Genomic DNA, 25,691 nt, shown 5'->3' with positions numbered 1-25,691 from the left:
TCGTAGGCTACTGTCTGTCCATCATTGAGTGGAGACGCTATTTCCAATTCCAACCACAAGAGGTCAATGCTGGGTCATTTTTTGTTGTTGTGCCATGGAGCTGAAGAGCACTTGCAACAATTTATATAATTCCTATGCCAAATTTGTGATCAGCAAAAGTGACATTTTATATTATAACGTGTGTGGGCAGCAAATGGTTTTTTGTTTGTGTAGTGCAAAAGTGTCCAACATTTTTGTCTGTAGTACAATTATTATTGACCGAATAGGATATTGCTGCTTCATAACGACTGCACGTTGTTGTACTGTATTATACTGTAATTTTACTCATATATTGGTCAAGTGTGCTGTACATTACATTTGCTATTGCCAGCCTAAAATATTATACTGTTACTGATACATGAACTAAAACATATTTGATATGTAAGACATTGGAATATATTTCAGCAAATAAACAATGGGTGAAATGCAATTTGAGAAAAAACAACACACGTGTCATTTATGTATCAGAAAAACAAACGTTTGAACTTATGAACTTCAGAGGCGCACACACCCCTTTGCAACCTTTCAACTCCTTGCCGTCAGAAGCCGAACGAAGACGGAACATGACGAAGGTGACGTCAGGTGCCTCGCTAGTCTCGTTTAGTTTACTGCGAAGTAGATGGAAAAAAAATCAAGCAACAAGAAGGAAGTGCAATGGCGACATTGATTCGCCAACTACCAAATCCGGATACGTTCCTGTGTAAACCTTGGTCAACTTTTATCAGCGCAGCAAAATTACACTATTCTGACAGTAAGTGCAAGTCCAATGTTGTCATTCATTTCTATAAAAATGGCACGTGCGAACAGTGTTGAGTTGTCCTCCATGCATCTGTCAAAACTGAAACATATATAGCTAGTTACCAAATTCATAACAAATCTATAAAACTCATGTTTACAAATGCTCGGTATTCAATTGATGCATTCTCAATATGTTCGTAATGCGCATGGGTTAGTTTACTGATGTCTGTCCTGGCTACGATAACTTTCGTTGCTTGTTGGTGACAGTTTCCTTGATTTATCAAGGCAGCTCGTTAGATAACGTTACAGCTGCGAGCTAGCTATCTAGCTAGACGTAAAGACACGTTTCAGCGTGGCGTGCGTGAGATTTGTGTTTTTTTCCCCCAACCACCAACTAACCGATCGCATATGAACTCTAATATGAACTCTATTTTCTTATATTATTTTAATACAGACTCACTCGTCGAAAACCGCTTGAAAGAGCTGTACCACAACTGGGAAGGAACTAAATTCAGCAAAGAAGGTAAGGTTGATCAAAACGTGCTGTAGTGACTGTCACCTGAGCCTTGTTTTTGTTGTTCTTGTGGACTGAAGACGCTCCAGTTGTCACTCCAGCATTCTTGCCAACGTTCTTGCATATTTTAACACTACAGCCACACAACACAGCACATCCTGTCAAATTCAAAGCTAAGGGATGACCACAGCATACATTTTTTCCTAACACTGTTTATTATGAAGATAAAAATGTGTTTTATGCATGATAATGAATTTCCGCATTTGTTAATTACAAATGGATTGATATTCAGTGCCATGATATTGGTCAAGCAAGAAATGTCACGCGTGTATGAGTATGTTCCCTTCCTGCTTACCTAGAGTTTGTACCCTAGAGGCTCTGGGCTCTACCTACACTGTAAAAATGAGGGGATTTGATGACTATAGGTTGGAGGGCCACCCAGAGTGACAGACAGACATTCAAGTGTAGTACAACTTCAGTACTAACTCCCCAGTCTTCAGTTCAGCCAGACTGTGAGTGCAAAAGCAGCCTCTCTCAGTCCCAGCTAGACTGGAATCACCAATATGTTCTGACTGCTGATCCCAGGCTAACACACAAGTAAGATTGACTTGCCCTTTAGATACTGATCTAAGGCCAGTTGTGTTTCCCCTGGACCCCCTAATGGTTAAGGTAAGGAGATTCTCTCACTCAGCCAGAATGGAGTCTCCCAGTGTTGTTGATCCCCGGCCAAGAGTCGGGCAGGTTGTGAGACACACACACACACCATCAGCTGATGAGGTCATACCATGTGTCAAGCAGACAGTAATAGCTAACTGGCGCTGAAGATGACTGAGTGAAGTCATTACAGACCTATAGCCTAATCATCTCTGAGATTAGTGCCAGACAGTGATTATCGCCATAGTTATATGGTAAACTCAGCATTATGCCTTCTCTCCGCTACATAGGTCAACAGCTGATGTAGTCTATAATTCAATTCATTATCTTACAATGTTGTTTACGAGGATAAGTGAGACTTGACAATGCACAAATATAGAAAAATGTTATCCCCGCTTTACAACATTTCTCAGCGGGTGTCTGACAGACGGTATGTTTCTCTCTGCCTGGGTAGCGCTCATTCACGAAAGACAGATTGTTTCAGCAGCACTGTTTTGGCAGTTTCTGTTGTTCTGGCAGGCGAGCGAGGCAGTAAGCTACACACCGTTCTCATTTGTCTTGGCAGAGACAGATGAAAAAAAAAATAGTTGTGCTTTTACAAGTACTATACTCGTTGTTTAGGGATGAGCATTTGAAATAATTTCATTATTAGAATATCAGGATTTTTTTTCTCGCATATCCGGATAGTCGAAATACATGTTTTTTCAAATTTTTTATGTATCTTTTTAATCTGAGCCCTTGCGTGAGGGAGAGACGCAGATGGTTCTGCTCGGAGGAAGGGCCGGTGTGTATTTATGAGACTGAGAGACCAGAAAGTAGCCACGCTGGCCCGCGCTAGTTAGGCAAACTTGTAACATTAGCTGCTGCTTATTTATCATCCAATGACAGTGCCTGTTTTTACTGCATCCAATCGATATACATAAGATAGCTAAGATAGCAAGTTAGCCAGCTAGATAACTAGCTCATTGAGGCTACAATTACTGCACTCCCCATCCTTGTAAACAAATGGCAACACCATGATTCAGATTAAACAACAGCCCACCTCTTGGTTGTTTGTTGAAGCCCACTCCTTCTTATTTAGCTAACTTTTAATTCCATTTTGCATTGATTAGAGACCTCTCACTTCACTTGCCACACATGGAACCTCTGACTGTGGAGCAGCTTTGATTGGCCGACAAAATCAACAAGCGTGAAACGTGTGTAGGCTACCATCATCGATGGCTACAGATATGTCTTTTTTTTTAATGGAGTGAACGTCATAAACACTACATTTAAAAGTTGTTTGTTTTTATTCAATTAACAATTTCAAATGTCATACTTGTATTTAATAATGTCACATGGGTAATTAAATGTACTTCATACAAAGCATTTTCATTGTTAATAAATAGGGCGGCAGGTAGCCTAGCAGTTAAAAGCGTTGGACCAGAATTTACAATGAGAGAAATAATTGTCATTATTACAAATATATATATATATATAGAGCAGTTTAATATATATATATATATATATATATATATATACACACAAATCGGCAGATTAATCAGTATCTGCTTTTTTTGGTCCTCCAATAATCGGTACCGGTGTTGAAAAATCATAATAGGTCGACCTCTAATATACATACATACATACATACATACATACATACATACATACATACATACATACATACAGTTGAAGTCGGAAGTTTACATACACCTTAGCCAAATATGTTTAAACTCAGTTTTTCACAATTGCTGACATTTAATCCTTTTAAAAATTCCCTGTCTTAGTTCAGTTAGGATCACCACTTTATTTTAAGAATGTGAAATGTCAGAATAATAGTAAAGTAAAATGATTTATTTCAGCTTTTATTTATTTCATCACATTCCCAGTGGGTCAGAAGTTCATATACACTCAATTAGTATTTGGTAGCATTGCCTTTAAATTGTTTAACTTGGGTCAAATGTTTTGGGTAGCCTTCCACAAGCTTCCCACAATACGTTGGGTGAGATTTGGCCCATTCCTCCTGACAGAGCTGGTGTAATGGAGTCAGGTTTGTAGGCCTTCTTGCTCGCACACAATTTTTCAATTCTGCCCACATTGTAAATAATAATTTGTTCTTAAATTACTTGCCTAGTTAAATAAAAAAATGTCTAGGCAGCTTTCTGATTCTACTCCCAGTTCAGCCCCTGTCCCTTTACTCACCTCTGTTCTTGTCTCTGTCTTCTGTAGAGATGCACGTGTTTGGCCAGTTTCCCAACCAGGAGGATTTCTGTCTCGTCGTCTGCCATGTTTGCAACCAAGTGGTCAAACCCCAGGGCATCCTCACCCACTACGGTAAGAACCCTAACCCCTACACACTACCCACTACCCACTACCCAAACACACTACAGTAAGAACCCTAACACACTAGCTTTACGTACCACCCTAACTCTGACACTACCCTTACAGTACAAACCACCCTGACCTTGACACATTACCCAGACCCACTATGGTAAGACTCCTAACTCTAACCCATTACAGTAAGAGCCCCCCAACATTGGTCAGTGCTGGACCAAATCAGAATCACATTTTATATGTCACATGCTTTGTAGACAACAGGTGTAGACTAACAGTGAAATGCCTACTTACAGGTCCTCTTCCAACAACACAGAGTTAAAGATAAAATAATAATAATTGAAAACCAGCTCTTGTCTGTCCGTCTGCTTACGCTCTCGTTGATCCCCAGTGAACGTAGCGCGCTTACATCTGCTGCTGGCTGGCTGCACATGTCCTAGAGCGAGGAGTCTGTCTGTGCCAAGAGACAGGCAAAACACACATGCATATGCACACACACACGCCCCCCTTGAGTGCTCTCTCCTGCCCCCTGCAGGTTGCTGCCTCCAGCTGCAGTCCTCTCAGACATGACAATCTGGTTATAACGCATGTAAATCTGACCTTAGATCTGTGGTTAAGGGAAACAGGAAATCTTCCTCTCACAACAGCTGTTCACTGACAGGCTCTGAGGTCAGCTCTGCTCAGGGGTCAATGCCTTTCAGCTATGCTCCGCCAGCTCGTGTGTGTGTGTGTGTGTGTGTGTGTGTGTGTGTAAATACTCTTTCTGACAGCCAGCCAGTCTGCAGGAGTCAGACAGTTGATACCCGGCTCTGTTTCTCTCTCTGCCCATCTGTAGCTGGCGGCGGAGGCTGACGAAGCAGTTTAACGGAAAAGCTTTTGTATGTTATTCAGAGGTTGGGTGTGTGTCATTCAGAGAATGTGTGTATGTGCTAGACTGTTATTCATAGGGTGTGTGTGTGTTGTCTGGTGACTGCCCTTATGGTCCTGGATTAATTGAACTCCTTGCAGGCTCTCTCCTCTCAGCTTAGTTTCGTTTCCTGACTTTGATGTGTGGGCTAGAACTCCCTGCAGTGTAGTGTGTTGGCGAGGCAGTTAGTTGTTTGTGTGCTTGCTTTGGTGCCAGTGCGGGCAGTTGTTGTGGTGAAGCAGCTGCAGTGATAGTGTGTGTGTGTGAGGTGTAGTGTTGATTTGTATAGAGCAGTTTAGTGATGTGCTGCGTTGTGTGTGTCATGTTATGAAATGTATTGGCTGTTGCAGAAGGGTTTGGCGCTTCTCTCCTCTCTCTCTCTTTCTCTCTCTGTGGTGGGTGTCTTCCTCTAGCGGTGGCAGTGAGGATGTAAACAAACCCAGCTGAGCTCTCAGTTCGATGCTGACTCTCAGCTTCCTACTTCCTGTGGCTGCTAGGCTCACAGGGCTCTCACGCTAGCCACCGCTTCACTCGCTCGACAGTGCCATGGCAACGGGCTTGAGGGACTCTGTAGACGTTGCCTCTAACCACCCGATAGAGGTTCAGATAGTTTTAAACCCCCTGAATAATGTTTAAGGTTAGGATAGGGGTATTTTGATACTAGATCTGTGTTAGGGGATCGCTTGAACCTTGGAAGGGCAGATGCACAAGATTTAGACTTGCGTGCATTGTTCAATGTACTCTAAACTACAGTTGTCAGTAACCAATCTGTGTGTGAATCTGAATTGGCTGCTGTGTAACTACTGCTGCATACCTGAATGAGGTGGACTTTGGTCCTAGCTCCCAATACAGCTGCCCCCTCTGCTTTACCTTTGCCTATTTACTCACCTGCACATACACCTGCCTGACGGACGCAGTTACACACTCACACAAACCTGGAACACACGCACGACTGCCGCCTGGCATACACACACACGCCCTGACACCTGCTTAATCTGTGTGCTCATTCATCCCTGTTGTTCTAACGAGCTGTTGGTATTTCAGCACTCATTGGCAAGGTAAGGCAATCTCCCTGTCATTCCCACACACTGTCATCGTATTGGCTCCTCACACTTTCAGTCACTAAACTGTGACCAACGAGACAGATTCTGTGGAGTGGGCGATACAGCCTGTCAGACAGTAGTTGGCTGAGGACAGTTGGCAGGATGGCTGTGGTGCCAGGGCCAAGTCTATTTAGGAAATTGCCAGGGCAGAACAAAATTAATAATCATGAATAGTTTTATTTGCTGACAGTGATATAATGCATTATTTTTATCCCCGCTGCACAGTTCACAAGCTTTCCTCACTAATTTTAGTGCAAAGTCTGCATGCGTAGTAGGTCTACAATAAGCATTTAATGAGGTGTGTGCGTACGAGAGCGCGTGTAGGTGTGTGGGAGAGCTCGTGTGTGGCGTGGGTGTGCGAGAGCGTGTGGGAGAGCGCGTGTGGGTGTGTGCGAGAGCGTGTGTGTGTGTGTGTGTGTGTGTGTGTGTGTGTGTGTGTGTGTGTGTGTGTGTGTGTGGTGTGTGTGTGTGAGGGGGGGAGGAGTGGCTGTGTGTGTTTTTGACATGTCCCTCTGTCCCGACTAGGTGTCTGGGGAGTAGAGTCCCAGTGAGGCAGAGAGAGTAAAGGACCTCCCCACCTTCCTCACTCCCCCCCAGCCCCCCACCTCCCTCAAAGACATGCATAGCCAGAACCGTAAGTTTCCTCTCCTTTAGTCCTCCTTCCTTCTCTATCCTCTCCTCTCTCTGTCTCTCTCCAATGCCCTCTACTGCAATATGGATCACCAGTTCATGATTTGGTCGCACCCATAAAACAACGTTGTCACGCAATATACAGGACCAATCAAAAGTTTGGACACACCTACTCATTCCAGGGTTTTTCTTTGTTTTTACTATTTTCTACATTGTAGAATAATAGTGAAGAAATCACAACTATGAAATAACACATATGGAATCATGTAGTAACCAAAAAAGTGTTAAACAAATCAAAATATATTTATATATCACCGCGCATGTTCAAACAATTAGCCTAGAACTCCGTTAGATAATCTCAAAGTTTTTTAAAGTTGTTTCTGAATAACCTGCAAATATGGTAGACCTAAGGTAAGGATGAGAGGGATTACCGTGCCTTCAGAAAGTATTCACACCCCTTGACTTTTTCCACGTTTTGTTGTGTGGATTTAAAATAAATTGTCTTTCATTTTTGTCAACGATTTACAAAAGAATACCCTGTCAAAGTGGAATAAACATTCTCTCTCTCTCATATATATATATATACATATACATATACATATACATACACTGCTCAAAAAAATTAAGGGAAATGTAACTCCAAGTCAATCACACTTCTGTGAAATCAAACTGTCCACTTAGGAAGCAACACTGATTGACAATAAATTTCACATGCTGTTGTGCAAATGGAATAGACAACAGGTGGAAATTATAGGCAATTAGCAAGACACCCCCAATAAAGGAGTGATTCTGCAGGTGGTGACCACAGACCACTTCTCAGCTCCTATGCTTCCTGGCTGATGTTTTGGTCACTTTTTGAATGCTGGCGGTGCTTTCATTCTAGTGGTAGCATGAGACGGAGTCTACAACCCACACAAGTGGCTCAGGTACTGCAGCTCATCCAGGATGGCACATCAATGTGAGCTGTGGCAAGAAGGTTTGCTGTGTCTGTCAGCGTAGTGTCCAGAGCATGGAGGCGCTACCAGGAGACAGGCCAGTACATCAGGAGACGTGGAGGAGGCCGTAGGAGGGCAACAACCCAGCAGCAGGACCGCTACCTCCGCCTTTGTGCAAGGAGGAGCAGGAGGAGCACTGCCAGAGCCCTGCAAAATGACCTCCAGCAGGCCACAAATGTGCATGTGTCTGCTCAAACGGTCAGAAATAGACTCCATGAGGGTGGTATAAGGGCCTGACCTCCACAGGTGGGAAAGAAAGTATTCACACCCCTTGACTTTTTCCACGTTTTGTTGTGTGGATTTAAAATGAATTGTCTTTCATTTTTGTCAACGATTTACAAAAGAATACCCTGTCAAAGTGGAATAAACATTCTATATATATATATATATATATAGCGTTTTATTTAAAAAATATATATACATATCTCAATTCGATAAGTATTCAACCCCCTGAGTCAATACATGTTATAATCACCTTTGGCAGCTATTACAGATGTGAGTCTTTCTGGATAAGTATAAGAGCGTTCCATATGTGGATTGCGCAATATTTGCCAATTTGTCTTTAAAAACTTCTTCAAGCGCTGTCAAATTGTTGATTATTTCTAGATAACCATTTTCAGGTCTTCAAGCATATTTAATTAAAAACTAACTCGGCCACTCAGGAACATTCACTGTCTTCTTGGTAAGCAACTCCAGTGTAGATTTGGCTTCATGTTTTAGGTTATTGTCCTGCTGAATGGTGAATTTATCTTCCAGTGTCTGGTGGAAAGCAGACTGAATCAGGTTTTCCTCTAGGATTTTGCCTGTGCTGAGCTCCGTTCCGTTTCTGTTTTTATCCATCCTGAAAAACTCCCCAGTCCTTAACGATTACAAACATAACCATAACATTATGCAGCCACCACTATGCTTTAAATTTTTTTTGAGTAATATGTTATATTGGATTTGCCCTGAACATAACTTAGTATTCAGGACAAAAAGTCAATTGCTTTGCCATATTTTTTGCAGTATTACTTTAGTGCCTTGTCGCAAACAGGATACAGGTTTTGGAATAATTGTATTCTGTACAGGTTTCCTTATTTTCACTCTGTCAATTAGGTTAGTATTGTGGAGTAACTACAATGTTATTGATCCATCCTCAGTTTTCTCCCATCACAGCCATTCAACTCTGTAACTGTTTTAAAGTCGCCATTGGCTTCATGGTGAAATCCCTGAGTGGTTTCCTTCCTCACCGGCAACTGAGTTAGGAAAGACACCTGTATCTTTGTAGTGACTGGGTGTATTGATACACCATCCAAAGTGTAATTAATAACTTCACCATGCTCAAAGGGATATTTAATGTCTGTTTTTAAAATGTTTACCCATCTACCAATGGGTGCCTTTTTTTGCGAAGCATTGGAAAATCCCTCTGGTTTGTGGTTGAATCTGTGTTTGAAATTCACTGCTCGACTGAGGGACCTTGCAGATAATTGTATGTTCGGGGTACAGAGATGAGGTAGTCATTCAAAAATCATGTTAAACACTATTATTGCACACAGAGTGAGTCTATGCAACTTCTTATTTTCTACTCGTGAACTTATTTAGGCTTGCCATAACAAAGGGGTTAAATACTTATTGACTCAAGACATTTCTGCTTTTCATTTCTTATTAATTTGTAAACATTTTGAAAAACATTCCACTTTGATATTATGGGATATTGTGTGTAGGTCAGTGACAAACAAATCTCAAATTAATCTGTGCTAAATTCAGGCTGTAACACAACAAAATTACACATATAAAAAGCTGAGACCCTCCTCTCTTCGGCAGGGACAATAGTAGTTGCTTCCAAAGCTGTGTTTTTCCTGCAATTGGATTTTGAGATATTATACAATCAGACACTTCCTTTATAGGAATCATGAGTATAATGTACTTCACTGTTTGACCAAATCGTGCTTTTAGCTGCCCAAAAAAGGGGAAGGTTTGAGTGAGTGACGATGCAAAATGTGCAGCTTGCACCGATGCGACCACTAATAACATTCAAGTCACATGGTCGCAGTCTGGAGCCATGGATCACTTACAAACATCACAGATTCATTGTGTGAATAACTGACCAGTCAGTGATCTACAGTGTTAAGACATTTTCATGATGCTGGGTGTTTACCAGGTGGGTTCACGCTCAGTCTGTATTCAGTCTGTATATCTCCTGACACTGTGTGTGTGTATGTGTGTGTTTCAGAGCGTCGGCACGGCTCCCCGTGTCCCTCCAGGGGTCCAGTGGTCTCTCTGAAGCCCAATGTGGCAGTGTCCCCCACCCCGGGTCCTACTCCCCCTCTGCCCTTCAGGGTCCCCAGAGACTACCCCCACTCCCGCTTCAACAAGGCCCCGCTCGCTGTCTACCCTCCCAAGGGTGTCCGCAGCAAGACATGGTGGGTGCACAAACAGGCCAAATCTTGTGAACATGCAGACAGACACTTCCTGCATCGAATCCCTGTCATGGTTATTTTTTTGAATAAAAACAATCCCACAACTTTCTACTCACTCAATTAGCACCCCCCCCTCCTCTCTCTATATCGTTCCTCTCACTCTCTTGCTTTATCTGTCGTGCCATCCCTCTCTCTCTCTCTCCCCCCAGTGTGTCGTTGCCAGTAGTGAGTCTGGAGAAGATGCCATGTCTGGGCCGGGCAGAGAGGGGAACACACGTCAGAGTCAACTGCTTTTCTTCCTCCTGCTCCTCTCCCTCCTCCCTCAAACCCTCCCTGATCCCCCCAGCTCCCCTCAGGGGGTCTCGGGAAAAGCTGGTGAACGGCCGCGGGCCAACCACCCCTTGCTCCACCACAACACCCCCCAGCCCGGCTCGCTCTCCCCTGGACAAACGACCCTCCTCTACCCCCTCACCCTCCCCCTGAATCACCGCAGACCCTCTCCCTCCCCCCTGGACAGGAAACAGCAGAATGGAACCAAGACCCCCAGGCCTCATAGGAGACTGTCAGGTGAGAACACAGTCTAACCACAGATCTAGGATCAGTGTACCCTAACCCCAATCCTACCTTCATTACCATGTGTGGCTCAGTTGGTGGGATGGTGCTTACAACACCAATGATCATGGGTTCGATTTCCCGCTGTGTCCACCCACACGGAAAATGTATTAATGCTTGATGTTAGTTGCTTTTTGGATAAAAGCGTCTGCTAAATAGCATATATTATATCTAAATGATTATAATCAGGGATCAAAACTGACCAGAGATCAGCCAACATCATCCTCCTTCTAGGTGAACAGACACAAAGATGGATGGAGAGAACATACGATGTATTAATGTACCTTTTATCTGGTAGGGAAGAATTTAAGGTGTAGCAACTTAAATTCTACCACCAGGAATGTGCATGTCTTGCTCAGCACTATAAAGGTCATGGTATAAATATATAGCCTATGTTTATAAGTGTAAAACCCCTCTTATTCCTTATCTCCCCTAACCTTTGAAAGCTGCCCAGTCATGAGAGTGATGGGGCATGAACAGATTCATCTGATGGGTTAGGAACTTGGTGGGGGCTGTTTTGAAAGACGAGAGAGTGGAGGCTGTTGCTCAACACTAATCCTATGCACTGGGGCCTTGCTAATTCTGCTGTGGATGAGGAGACTTCCCTCGTACATCTCTTTCCAACTTTCCTATCTCTTTGTTCTTCTGCCGCTCTGTCTTTTCCCCCTCTCTCTCTTGCCTTTCTCCTCTCTTCCTTTACTCCTCTTGCCTGTCTCTTTTCCCAGTCTCCCCCCATATGTTGTTGTCTCTGTGCTGTGCGTCACTCCAACTCTTTGATTTACAAGTGTAATTCATGAGCTACTGCTGCCAAGGCTTCTGCTCCTTAAAAACCTTCCTACCGCTTGGGACTCCCAACTGGCCTCTTCTACTCTCATCTCCTAAACACATGAGAGACACACACACACTTTTCATCTCGACACACACACACTTTTCATCTCCCGCATGCACACACACACGCCTCATCTCCCAAACACACGCACACTCCCATAACTACCTAGATTATAGAGATGACATGTAGAGATGACATGTAGAGATTACAGGGACAATTGAACTGTGTAACGTAGGGGAAACTTCTCAGTGGAATTTGGGAAGTTTCAGTCAAAGAACAGTCTACTGTAGGTCCTATAAGACAACTTTGTAAGACACTTTTCTCCCGTCATTCAAGATTTCTTGGCAAAAGATGACTTCATGGTACTCTGGAAGACAAAATTCTGAAATCAGCCTTGATGGCCTGGTTTGGTTTTTGATGACTGTCTGGTGTTTACAGGGAGGGTGTTTGACCCGAACAAGCACTGTGGAGTCCAAGACCCAGAGAGCAAACGGTCCTGCACGCGATCACTCACCTGCAAGGTGAGACACACTGACCTCTGACCTCACATTTGATTGGCTACACAGCTTATCCTGACCATACGTGCGCACTACTTCATTTTGCTTTGTGTGCTTTATTTTCCTTGATACCAGGGTAAAACTAATTTAAGTCTCATTTAAATGTGTTCTTATTGCCCTTTTGTGTCCACTTGTCTTTGTTATTATATTGTGTGTGTTTGTGTTCCAGACTCACTCCCTGATCCACCGACGGGCCGTCCCAGGCAGGCAGAAAGAGTTTGATATCCTCCTGGCGGAACACAAGGGCAGAGCGAAGGAGAAAGATAAGGAGGGGGCGAAGGAGAAAGATAAGGCGGGAGGGCAGAGGAGGGAGTCACAGGGAGGCAGTCAGAGCACCCGTGCCAATGATACTACCCCCTCCACCCTGCCCCCCCACTGCCACAATGGCAGAACTGTCTCCACTCTCAAACTGCGGCTGGCTAATGCACACAGACCCAGGTAGGGGGCAGCACTGAGGCCAAAGTCAATGTATGGCTTCTATTCATTCAATGGAATCATGCTTGTTACATTTTTTCAATGACGATTCTGTGTTTGCTGCTCAGTAATATTAGACCAAAGTTAGACCAAAGTTGCATATTTGTAAGACATTCTACTGCGCTGTTGGAGCTCGTAACATAAGCATTTTCTTGCACCTTCTGCAACACCTGCAAATCTGTGTACGCAACCAATTAACTTATTTGATTGTGAAAATCACTGTCAGTTCAAACTCACACCACTAGGGGGTGTAACCTACTGTTGATAGGAGAATCAGAATCAAAGTGAAACAAACAGATTTTGACACTTGTTAGTATTTGTAAGTCATGTTAGTGTCTAGTTCTAAACATGTTCTTCCTTTCACTTTCTCTACTTTCTTTCTGCCTGTCTCTCTTTTTCGTTCTCTCTCTCCCTCTCTGTGTGCAGGGTACCCGGTAGTGGGGGTGCTGCTGTCCTATCCTCCACCCCCGTTCCCCCAGGCTCAACACAGGACCCCCCAGTCCCCGTCTGGCAGAGGGCAGGAGGGGACAGGGACGGTCGTCTGTCCAGTGATGAGGGCGACCCAGGAACACCAGATGGCCCTGACAGAGACGATGACCGACCATCCTGCCACTACTCCCCTCACCACCCTCGACCACTGGGGGTATGTACCTGTACCCTTAGTCATTTAGCAGACGCTCTTATTCAGGATGACTTACAGGAGCAATTTGGAAGTGTCTTGTACCTGTCTACCAAACATTTAACATTAAGGTAGCTATGTGCAAAAAATATGTACAGTTGAAGTCGGAAGTTTACAAACACTTAGGTTGGAGTCATTAAAACTCGTTTTTCAACCACTCTACAAATGTCTTGTTAACAAACTATACTTTTGGCAAGTAGGTTAGGACATCTACTTTGTGCATGACACAAGTAATTTTTCCAACAATTGTTTACAGACAGATTATTTCACTTATAATTCACTGTATCACAATTCCAGTGGGTCAGAAGTTTACATACACTAAGTTGAGTGTGCCTTTTAAACAGCTTGGAAAATTCCAGAAAATGATGTCATGGCTTTATAAGCTTCGTATAGGCTAATTGACATCATTTGAGTCAATTGGAGGTGTACCTGTGGATGTATTTCAAGGCCTACCTTCAAACTCAGTGCCTCTTTGCTTGACATCATGGGAAAATCAAAAGATATCAGCCAAGACCTCAGGAATAAAACTGTCGACCTCCACAAGTCTGGTTCATCCTTGGGAACAATTTCCAAACGCCTGAAGGTGCCACGTTCATCTGTACAAACAATAGTACGCAAGTATAAACACCATGGAACCACTCAGCCGTCATACCGCTCAGAAAGGAGATGCGTTCTGTCTCCTAGAGATGAACGTACTTTGGTGCGAAAAGTGCTGATCAATCCCAGAACAACAGCCAAGGACCTTGTGAAGAGGTATGAACGTATCTATATCCACAGTAAAATGAGTACTATATCGACATAACCTGAAAGGCTGCTCAGCAAGGAAGAAGCCACTGCTCCAAAACCGCCATAAAAAAAAGCCAGACTACGGTTTGCAACTGCACATGGGGACAAAGATTGTACTTTTTGGAGAACTTTTTTAGAAAAATATAACTGTTTGGCTATAATGACCATCGTTATTTGTCTATTGATGCCTTATTTTAGGAGGAAAAGGGGGGATGCTTGCAAGCCGAAGAACACCATCCCAAATGTGAAGCATGGGGGTGGCAGCATCATGTTGTGGGGGTGCTTTGCTGTAGGAGGGACTGGTGCACTTCACAAAATAGATGACATCAGGAGGCAGGAAAATTATGTGGATATATTGAAGCAACAGCTCAAGACGTCAGTCAGGAAGTTAAAGCTTGTTCGCAAATGGGTCTTCCAAATGGACAATGACCCCAAGCATACTTCCAAAGTTGTGGCAAAATGGCTTAAGGATAACAAAGTCAAGGTATTGGAGTGGCCATCACAAAGTCCTGACCTCAAACCTATTGAAAATTTGTGGGCAGAACTGAATAAGCGTGTGTGAGCAAAGAGGCCTACAAACCTGACTCCATTACACCAGCTCTGTCAGGAGAAATAGGCCAAAATTTACCCAACTTATTGTGGGAAGCTTGTGGAAGGCAACCCGAAACATTTGACCCAGGTTAAACAATTTCAAGGCAATGCTACCAAATAGTAATTGAGTGTATGTAAACTTCTGACCCACTTGGAATGTGATGAAAGAAATAAAAGCTGAAATAAATAATTCTCTCTTACTATTCTTCTGACATTTCACATTCTTAAAATAAAGTGGTGATCCTACCTGACCTAAGACAGGGAATTTTTACTAGGGTTAAATGTTCATGAATTGTGAAAAACTGAGTTTAAATGTATTTGGCTAAGGTGTATGTAATCTTCCGAATTCAACTGTATAATTTGTACGAAGGGTTTGTAAGTAATCACAAAAATTCAGCTGCTTCTAAAATATCTGTAAACAAATAAATGGTTGATAAACTACTTGTAAATCCTTTATGAAGTGTTCCCTTATCTCAGTCTAACACCCAGACTGAAATCAGCCCGAAAACTACCGACACGGACATAGCCCTCTTACCGAAGCATTTTGCTTACGTCTGTAATTTTCGATGAATATGCTACACATTGTTTTTGTTCTAAAGCGTTATTCTGTTAACTGTAATGTGCATTAACCTGCTTTCTGTGTTGAAAGTACAGTATCTTCCCTGTCCCTGTTTTGCTGCCCGGTCTCACTCTCTCTCCCCCCACTTTTGCGCACCATGTGAAGGGACAGATGCATTCTGATAAGCACAAGCATACGACCATTGAGCAACGTTTCAAAATGGAATTGCGGGAAAGCAACGTTTCAAAATGGAATTGCGGGAAAACAACTTTTGAAAATAGTATTTTACTGTTGTTAAAAAATTCTCTTTTTCTCAACTCTCAATATTGAGGAACGTACACCACTTTCCGAACAGGGTATGTACTTAAGATGATGAGCTGCCGGAATGTGCCATTTGCAGTCAATACATCAAGTCGTCTATTGATGCCTACCAATGGGAAGTTTTTGTTGGACATTACATTTACTGTTAGATCCTTTACATGGCTGTCTAGCATCAGTATCATATATTTAGGGTTAGCAATATAGATCATGTGTTTTGAGTTCCCACTTCCTCAGGTGGTAAATGATGTATGTACAAACAAAAAAAGGATGCAGGCAAATTAATCTCTCACAGCCAAAAATAAATCTGATCATTCTGGATCCTATTTCAAAGTATCCATCCATTCCCTGAACATGTTAGATGAAATAGCTGACTTCTTTCATGTCTAACTTGGCACTGTAAAACTAGATCCCTGCCCCTAATGGAAAGTTAGTTTTTTTAAATAATAAAAAAGAGTGTATTTATTGTTATCGAACCAAATGTATCGTTAAATTACCCCCCCCGCACTATTTGTAGAGATTTGATTGTGTAATCGATATGGTGGAAACCTCAGCCTGCCTGCCTGATGGTAATGCTTCAGAGCAATGCCTTAGTAATGGCTGCGGAGCTATTGCCATGTCACCGTACTGCTTGAAGTAGGGCTGTAACGATGCACGTATTCGTACTGAACCATTCGGTACGAAGACCTCAGTTTGTTCCGCACTGTAAACACAAATGAATACATACAAATATTACAAGATAAGAAGCACTAGACCTATAGGCTATTCTCCCCCCCATTTCAGGCTATTCCATAAAAACAAGCTATGCGCCAATTAAGATTTTAATTTGGATTAATGTGCGCATTTCATTGTGCCTTTTTGTGAGGCGCAGCCAGGAACTAGTTCTATAGTGGGGTCGATAAACCAGAATTGGAGGATCCTCCATCGTTTTACATCTCCCGTTTGGGAACATTTTGCATTCCTAGTAGATTACATTAGCGGTGGACATAGAGTTGTGGGTAAAACGTTAACAGTATGTCGCCACTGCTCAGCGAGAATAGCCTATGCAGCTGCCAACACCTCAAATGTTGACAAATACGTTGATATCACCTCAGTATACCGCATGTAAGCAGCCCTTGGCAGCTGATTCTGACCGGGCCGAAGAAATTACAAGAGCGATAGGTAGGCCGCGGATATGCGCCTGTTTTCGGGGGTTGAAAATAGGGCGTTTCCGGGAGCACCTTGTGAAAGTGCCTGAGTCAAACAGCCCTCCAACTCGTTATTACTCGTAGGAAACTCGTCTATCAACCTGAGCTCTCCCCTTCTCCCACATACTGACCTTTGACGTCACCTACTAAGGAAATGGCCTCTATAATCAAATCAAATCAAATCAAATTGAATCAAATTTTATTTGTCACATACACATGGTTAGCAGATGTTAATGCGAGTGTAGCGAAATGCTTGTGCTTCTAGTTCCGACAATGCAGTAATAACGAGCAAGTAATCTAACTAACAATTCCAAAAAAAACTACTGTCATACACAGTGTAAGGGGATAAAGAATATGTACATAAGGATATATGAATGAGTGATGGTACAGAGCAGCATAGGCAAGATACAGTAGATGATATCGAGTACAGTATATACATATGAGATAAGTATGTAAACCAAGTGGCATAGTTAAAGTGGCTAGTGATACATGTATTACATAAGGATGCAGTCGATGATGTAGAGTACAGTATCAACGTATGCATATGAGATGAACAATGTAGGGTAAGTAACATTATATAAGGTAGCATTGTTTAAAGTGGCTAGTGATATATTTACATCATTTCCCATCAATTCCCATGATTAAAGTGGCTGGAGTAGAGTCAGTGTCATTGACAGTGTGTTGGCAGTAGCCACTCAATGTTAGTGGTGGCTGTTTAACAGTCTGATGGCCTTGAGATAGAAGCTGTTTTTCAGTCTCTCGGTCCCAGCTTTGATGCACCTGTACTGACCTCGCCTTCTGGATGGCAGCGGGGTGAACAGGCAGTGGCTCGGGTGGTTGATGTCCTTGATGATCTTTATGGCCTTCCTGTAGCATCGGGTGGTGTAGGTGTCCTGGAGGGCAGGTAGTTTGCCCCCGGTGATGCGTTGTGCAGACCTCACTACCCTCTGGAGAGCCTTACGGTTGAGGGCGGTGCAGTTGCCATACCAGGCGGTGATACAGCCCGCCAGGATGCTCTCGATTGTGCATCTGTAGAAGTTTGTGAGTGCTTTTGGTGACAAGCCGAATTTCTTCAGCCTCCTGAGGTTGAAGAGGCGCTGCTGCGCCTTCCTCACGATGCTGTCTGTGTGAGTGGACCAATTCAGTTTGTCTGTGATGTGTATGCCGAGGAACTTAAAACTTGCTACCCTCTCCACTACTGTTCCATCGATGTGGATGGGGGGGTGTTCCCTCTGCTGTTTCCTGAAGTCCACAATCATCTCCTTAGTTTTGTTGACGTTGAGTGTGAGGTTATTTTCCTGACACCACACTCCGAGGGCCCTCACCTCCTCCCTGTAGGCCGTCTCGTCGTTGTTGGTAATCAAGCCTACCACTGTTGTGTCGTCCGCAAACTTGATGATTGAGTTGGAGGCGTGCATGGCAACGCAGTCGTGGGTGAACAGGGAGTACAGGAGAGGGCTCAGAACGCACCCTTGTGGGGCCCCAGTGTTGAGGATCAGCGGGGAGGAGATGTTGTTGCCTACCCTCACCACCTGGGGGCGGCCCGTCAGGAAGTCCAGTACCCAGTTGCACAGGGCGGGGTCGAGACCCAGGGTCTCGAGCTTGATGACGAGCTTGGAGGGTACTATGGTGTTGAATGCCGAGCTGTAGTCGATGAACAGCATTCTCACATAGGTATTCCTCTTGTCCAGATGGGTTAGGGCAGTGTGCAGTGTGGTTGAGATTGCATCGTCTGTGGACCTATTTGGGCGGTAAGCAAATTGGAGTGGGTCAAGGGTGTCAGGTAGGGTGGAGGTGATATGGTCCTTGACTAGTCTCTCAAAGCACTTCATGATGACGGATGTGAGTGCTACGGGCGGTAGTCGTTTAGCTCAGTTACCTTAGCTTTCTTGGGAACAGGAACAATGGTGGCCCTCTTGAAGCATGTGGGAACAGCAGACTGGTATAGGGATTGATTGAATATGTCCGTAAACACACCGGCCAGCTGGTCTGCGCATGCTCTGAGGGCGCGGCTGGGGATGCCGTCTGGGCCTGCAGCCTTGCGAGGGTTAACACGTTTAAATGTCTTACTCACTTCGGCTGCAGTGAAGGAGAGACCGCATGTTTCCGTTGCAGGCCGTGTCAGTGGCACTGTATTGTCCTCAAAGCGGGCAAAAAGTTATTTAGTCTGCCTGGGAGCAAGACATCCCGGTCCGTGACTGGGCTGGGTTTCTTCCTGTAGTCCGTGATTGACTGTAGACCCTGCCACATACCTCTTGTGTCTGAGCCGTTGAATTGAGATTCTACTTTGTCTCTGTACTGGCGCTTACCTTGTTTGATAGCCTTGCGGAGGGAATAGCTGCACTGTTTGTATTCAGTCATGTTACCAGACACCTTGCCCTGATTAAAAGCAGTGGTTTGTGCCTTCAGTTTCACACGAATGCTGCCATCAATCCACGGTTTCTGGTTAGGGAATGTTTTAATCGTTGCTATGGGAACGACATCTTCAACGCACGTTCTAATGAACTCGCACACCGTATCAGCATATTCGTCAATGTTGTTGTCTGACGCAATACGAAACATCTCCCAGTCCACGTGATGGAAGCAGTCTTGGAGTGTGGAGTCAGCTTGGTCGGACCAGCGTTGGACAGACCTCAGCGTGGGAGCTTCTTGTTTTAGTTTCTGTCTGTAGGCAGGGATCAACAAAATGGAGTCGTGGTCAGCTTTTCCGAAAGGGGGCGGGGCAGGGCCTTATATGCGTCGCGGAAGTTAGAGTAACAATGATCCAGGGTCTTTCCACCCCTGGTTGCGCAATCGATATGCTGATAAAATTTAGGGAGTCTTGTTTTCAGATTAGCCTTGTTAAAATCCCCAGCTACAATGAATGCAGCCTCCGGATAAATCGTTTCCAGTTTGCAGAGAGTTAAATAAAGTTCGTTCAGAGCCATCGATGTGTCTGCTTGGGGGGGGATATATACGGCTGTGATTATAATCGAAGAGAATTCTCTTGGTAGATAATGGTAGATAATGCGGTCTACATTTGATTGTGAGGAATTCTAAATCAGGTGAACAGAAGGATTTGAGTTCCTGTATGTTTCTTTCATCACACCATGTCACGTTAGTCATAAGGCATACGCCCCCGCCCCTCTTCTTACCAGAAAGATGTTTGTTTCTGTCGGCGCGATGCGTGGAGAAACCCGTTGGCTGCACCGCTTCGGATTGCGTCTCTCCAGTTAGCCATGTTTCCGTGAAGCAAAGAACGTTAGTCTCTGATGTCCCTCTGGAATGCTACCCTTGCTCGGATTTCATCAACCTTGTTGTCAAGAGACTGGACATTGGCAAGAAGAATGCTAGGGAGTGGTGCACGATGTGCCCGTCTCCGGAGTCTGACCAGAAGACCGCTTCGTTTCCCTCTTTTTCTGAGTCGTTTTTTTTTTGGTCGCTGCATGTGATCCACTCGGTTACACTGGTTGTAAGGCAGAACACAGGATCCGCATCGCGAAAAACATATTCTTGGTCGTACTGATGGTGAGTTGACGCTGATCTTATATTCAGTAGTTCTTCTCGGCTGTATGTAAAGAAACCTAAGATGACCTGGGGTACTAGTGTAAGAAATAACACGTAAAAAAACAAAAAACTGCATAGTTTCCTAGGAACGCGAAGCGAGGCGGCCATCTCTGTCGGCGCCGGAAGTACTGGGCGCCGACTATAACAGCGTTTTTAGAAGTTAAATGCAACAACAAAACATTATTTAGAAAATGTGGATGTGGATTTGAACTATATAGCTGTATAATAGCTGTACTTTTAGCCAATCTGCGTTTTTCAATGAGTTCAAATCACATGAATGCAGTTCACTGGTATTTACGACTTCACAACTGGTAAATTCCCACCTCCCACATGGTTACAAACGCCACGTCAGAGTGGAAACCAACATAACAATCCTGTCACAACAGACAATGCCAGGAACATTGTGAATGCTGAACATTGTGAATGGCATTTCAGTCTTCCCGCTGTCCCGAAACCGAACCATGACCCCAAAACGTACCGAACCATGGGTTTGGTGAACTGTTACACTCCTAGCTTGAAGCCATCCATACAGGCTGATTTGATCTATATATTTTGTTTCTGATTGTGTTAACCCCTCCCTCCGTGTCTCAGTGCTGTGCGTTCAGCAGCAGGCTGATGGGGCGTGGTCACTATGTGTTTGATCGGCGGTGGGACAGGATGAGGCTGGCGTTACACTGCATGGTGGAGAAACATGTCAACGCTCAGATGTGGAGGTGAGGAAAGTGTGTGCGTGTATTAATTGTACCAGCATAAATGATTTTGTCGGCCCGGCTCTGGGACAAACTCCAATGTGTATACATCCAGCTTTAGACTTCTGAGATGTTCTATGGAGAAAGTGAGTTCAGCTGTCTGGGGAAGACACACAGATACTCATAGACACTATTAATAGGTGTGGAATGGCGGATGTTAGTATGACCTGGTTCTGCTGGGGCTCTGGCATAGGACATCAGCAGCCAGCTCATATTCTAGACAGAAATGTCTCTGAACCCCTGTAAATCCATATATATTTCATTATTGCTCTGGTTTTTCTAACGTCCCTGTCCTCTGCTGTGTTACAGAAAGGTGCCCCTTGCTGCTGAGAGCCCTCTCTCCCTCGGGAGCCCTTCTATCATCACTCCCTCCCCCAGCCCTCTCAGCCCTCCTCCCCCCCTCTCCTTCCCTCCCTCCACCAACGGAGCCTTCTCCCTTGGGCCCTACACCACAGCCTTTCCCCAGGATGCATCAGCAGCAGGGTTGTTTGGCATCAGGGACCCCTCCCAGCCCGTGGCCCCTGTCTCCGCCCTAGGGAAACCCCGTAATGGCACTACCACCAAACCCATCAGGCCCCCAGGGGCCAATGGTGGCGCGGCCAAGAAGAGGAGGACCACCCGTCCACCTAGTTCTGACACTCTCAGGGGGAACAACAGCAGCTACCACACTCTGACTCCCACCCCCATGCTCAGCTCTGGCGTGCCCCCCATTAGTGGTAGGAGAAAGACCTTAGGACACAGTGCCAGGGAGGTTGGGGTCAGGGCTGAGGACTGGTACTCCAACCCTGACCAAACCACCACCACACCCTACCCCCTCACTAAGGACCACCCCAGCCCTTCACCCCTTACTCCCAGCTCCCTTCCTCCTCCCAGCCCCCTGGCCTACGGAGGAGGGGTGGAGGGGAGAAAGAGGAGGAGCCCCAGTGCATATGGAGGAGGAGGAAAGCCCAGTAAGGTGACCAAAGCAGCAGCAGGGCTGGATGGCATCTTCAGGAGGAACAGCACTGGACTTCTGGCCTCAGGCCCCGAGTCACCTCGACAGGTAAACACACCTAACTCACCTGGTTACTCACATGGTAATTCACCTCACTTGACAACTGAAGTTACCTTGGCTCAAATAAAAATAGCCTGCCTCATATTTGTTTTTACTGTCATGGATTATACAGATTGATGTCGTCTTTGGATATGGGTTGAGCTTGACTGTCAACTTGAATCTCCCTTTCTTGCCCTCCCCCTGCTCTTCCTCTCCCCCTGTTTCTCTCTTTCCCCTTGCAGTCCAAGTTGCATCATTGACAATAACAGGAGACATGTACAGAATGTTGGGCAGCTGGACTAGTATCTGTGACCTTTGACCGAATGTCAGTACCACAGGGCCCTGCCCTGTTAACAGTGGTGTCACTCAGCTCTGCACCTGTACCCATGAGGGATTCTGGGACTTGGAGTCATTGGTGTGTCAGAATGATTTGGCTCCTCCTCTCACACTGCCCATCCCATATTAGGATGTGCGGTCCCTCCCCACAATCCCGCCCACTCATTGATCATCCAATGGGCGGTTCTGCAGAGGTAGTCTCCATGGTTCCAGGGTGAAGCACTCAAATCAAGACACTCATCATCACAAACTGCCCTCTGAAAAGGGAACCTGCTTTAGGTTGGCATCTTTATCACAGCTCTACATGCATTTAGACATTTTGTTGTTGTAGCTTCCCGTTCCTGTGTGGTCAGGTGACCAGGAAGGAATTCCCATGTCCAAAAACTTCCTCAGCCAGACCTCCACTCCTCACCACACACACCCTTCTCTCCAGCATGCCAGAGTTCAAAGTGCACTTACTCTCCTCCTCCTGGACTCCAGAGGCTACACAACAACCTGTCTGTCACACAAGGGAAGACTTAATACCGACACTTTTTCATGAAATGTCTTTCAAAAAAGGAAGAATTCAGGTTATCGAGGATTGTTTTTATTCTTCGTCTCAAATGTTGCAACACAGAGAGGACCTACACCCTAAATGGAAAAATGATGGTGTTGGATTTTTTTAAATGTATAATAATTTATAATTTCTTAATTTTCTTACTGACCAGAGTAGAGCTACAGACATTGAGCAAAATTATATTTGTATGTCAATTTTTAAACAGTATTATTATTATCATAGTTATTGTTGAAATGTGTACGTACGTATATTTTATTATTTTTTATATTTATTATAAGCCTCCTATTACTAAAAGAACTCTAGCTAAAGTGTTTTAACCGCTTGGTGACTTGTATTTTTAAGGGTCCTTTTTGCAGGCGGTTCTCCCTTTTCACACTTCTTCCAATGTTTCTACCTTTCAACATGGCTTCTCTTCCACTGGTCTCTGACAGACGTGCTTGATTTGAAATGTACATTACAGAAATGTACATATGGCACTAGCCAACTCCTTTTAATACCTCTGGTTCCACTGCAGTGACATGGGCTGCATCTCAATAGTCTAATCTTCTCCTCCTCTCCTCCTTTGTCTTTCCGGATCTGAAAACGAAGGTGGCGTTTTAGAGCAATGTGGTGGTTGCCAGACAGGAATTTGACTTCCGTCTCGAGAGTTCTTGTGACAGGAAGTTACTTTAGGTTATTTAGATGCGTTTTTCAGAACAGCGGTAGCGCCCCTACTGGTTCCATACATGGGGATGTTCAGTGGTTGCCTGAAGGAAGAACAAGGCTTTCTCAGATACTCTCTTTTGCACTTTTTCCTCATATGCCCAGATCGTTAATCTACTTCTATTTCTATAGATATTTGCTGCCCACCAAGTATGAACTCTGGGGTGGGAAGAAACGCACAATAAAAACAACTTTTTATTTGATTTGATTTGTAATGAATTTGGAAAATGTTCTTTCATTTTCTTTCGCTTTGAAAATGTTGACGGTTTTGTAGATCGGAAGGATAAACACATCTAATGTATTCCCTTTTTAGATGGAATTGTAAGGCTGCAAAATGCGACGACTGTGCAAGGGGCGTGTCGACTTTCACTAGGCACTGTATATATTTGTAAAGGTGTTTTGTCAACAACAGTAAATTTGAAGACTAGGCCTGTATTCCTTGTGACTTCAATCCCCTTTATAAACCAGTGTACTTTAGGCTACAGTGTAGGGCAGGGGTACTCAACTCTTACCCCATGAGGTCTGGAGCCTGCTGGTTTTCTGTTCTACCTGATCATTAATTGCACACACCTGGTGTCCCAGGTCTAAATCAGTCCCCAATTTAGATGGGAACAATGAAAAAATGCATTGGAACTGACTTTGAGGTCCAGAGTTTGAAATTTATAGGCTATCTGAATCTCAGACAAGGTTATTATTATTTTTTTTTAAACAATTTTACTGAATGTGTCTCCATGGCTAAGGGAAATCACAAACACTGTAGGTCTGCATGGTCCAGGGGGAGGGGCTGGGAAAAGTAGGTACAGTGGGGGAATGTTTCTATGCCTGCCGTTTTGTCTTCAGACCCTGCCTCTGCAGCAGTGCACTCTCTTCCAAGTCCTTAGGCCCTCGCCTGCAGCACTCTATATTTCTAGAAGTTCTCATAGGTGAAAGTATTGGCTCTTTTCACCATCTCGGATGACCTCCGACACACTCAAATGACTCATGCTCGCTTTCTGCTAGTGGTCAATGTCGATGGCATGTAACTTGTCCCAAAATAGTAATAGACCTACAGAATACATATCAGTTTATAACTCATCAATTACAAGTTACTGTTCGATCACTGAAAATGTGTGCACTACTGATTGGTCAGGTCTGGAGCCACCAATGCCCCTCTCCAGTCATTTAGGTAAGCAAACGGCACGTGACTGACTAGGTATTATTCCTGAATGTTAACTTTGCTTCTCCTCTCCTCGCTATTTTTTACTGAGTGTGGAACAGCAGATAAGCAGTCTAATTGAACTCGTGTCCTCGCTCCTTGTCTTCTCAAAACCTGTTGGATGAGAAAGCCAGAGGTCCCGCCCATTCTGACCTTCTCCTCCAATGGGTTTCGATAATGACGGCAAGAGAGAGGACATGAGGAGTATGCAATTGAGGTCTTCCCTACGTGTTGGTCTGAAATGGCACGCTGTTCCCTGTAGTGCACTACTTTTGACCAATGCCCTAATATGTGTGCCCTGATCAAACCAAAGGCACTGTATCGGGGAAATACAGAGCCTAAGTAGTGCACTATAGAGAATGACGTAGACTTGAGTAGACTAGTGGTTCAGTGCAGTCTCCTCACTAACCCAGGACATGGATGTCTCTCTGTAAGTAAGGCCTTATTTTTGTATTCACTGTAAATAAAGCAGAAACAGGTTCTTGTTGAGCTCTTACTATGAAATAGTCACTGGTTCACCTTATCAGTCTGTGGTGGCGTCCATCATGTGCATTCTACTCCTGGGTGACTCTTTTATCCTGTTGTCCCCATGGTGTTATCAACACATTTAGATGTGTATTTTCAGGTTTGACAATGTTTTGGATTAAAAAAAAATATATATATATATAAAATATTTTTTCTACCTGC

At 44.3% G+C, this 25,691-nt stretch overlaps 1 protein-coding gene across 1 annotated transcript; it reads left to right on the top strand.

The window, feature by feature from the left end:
* Positions 1-611: 611 nt before the first annotated feature.
* Positions 612-25,691, top strand: LOC112215040 (ataxin-7-like protein 1). Its single transcript, XM_042298073.1, has 12 exons — positions 612-790; positions 1,232-1,300; positions 4,157-4,261; positions 6,797-6,905; positions 10,109-10,298; positions 10,505-10,862; positions 12,175-12,257; positions 12,463-12,731; positions 13,194-13,410; positions 21,025-21,146; positions 21,492-22,224; positions 22,458-25,691. The coding sequence occupies exons 5-12, from the start codon at positions 10,296-10,298 to the stop codon at positions 22,473-22,475; spliced, it is 1,803 nt and encodes a 600-aa protein (XP_042154007.1). The 5' UTR covers positions 612-790; positions 1,232-1,300; positions 4,157-4,261; positions 6,797-6,905; positions 10,109-10,295; the 3' UTR covers positions 22,476-25,691.

The sequence above is a fragment of the Oncorhynchus tshawytscha genome, linkage group LG15 (genome assembly GCF_018296145.1).
Source record: "Oncorhynchus tshawytscha isolate Ot180627B linkage group LG15, Otsh_v2.0, whole genome shotgun sequence".
Lineage (NCBI taxonomy): Eukaryota > Metazoa > Chordata > Actinopteri > Salmoniformes > Salmonidae > Oncorhynchus > Oncorhynchus tshawytscha.
The sequence above is the reverse complement of the archived record's forward strand: the minus strand, read 5'-3'. Positions and strand labels throughout refer to the sequence as shown.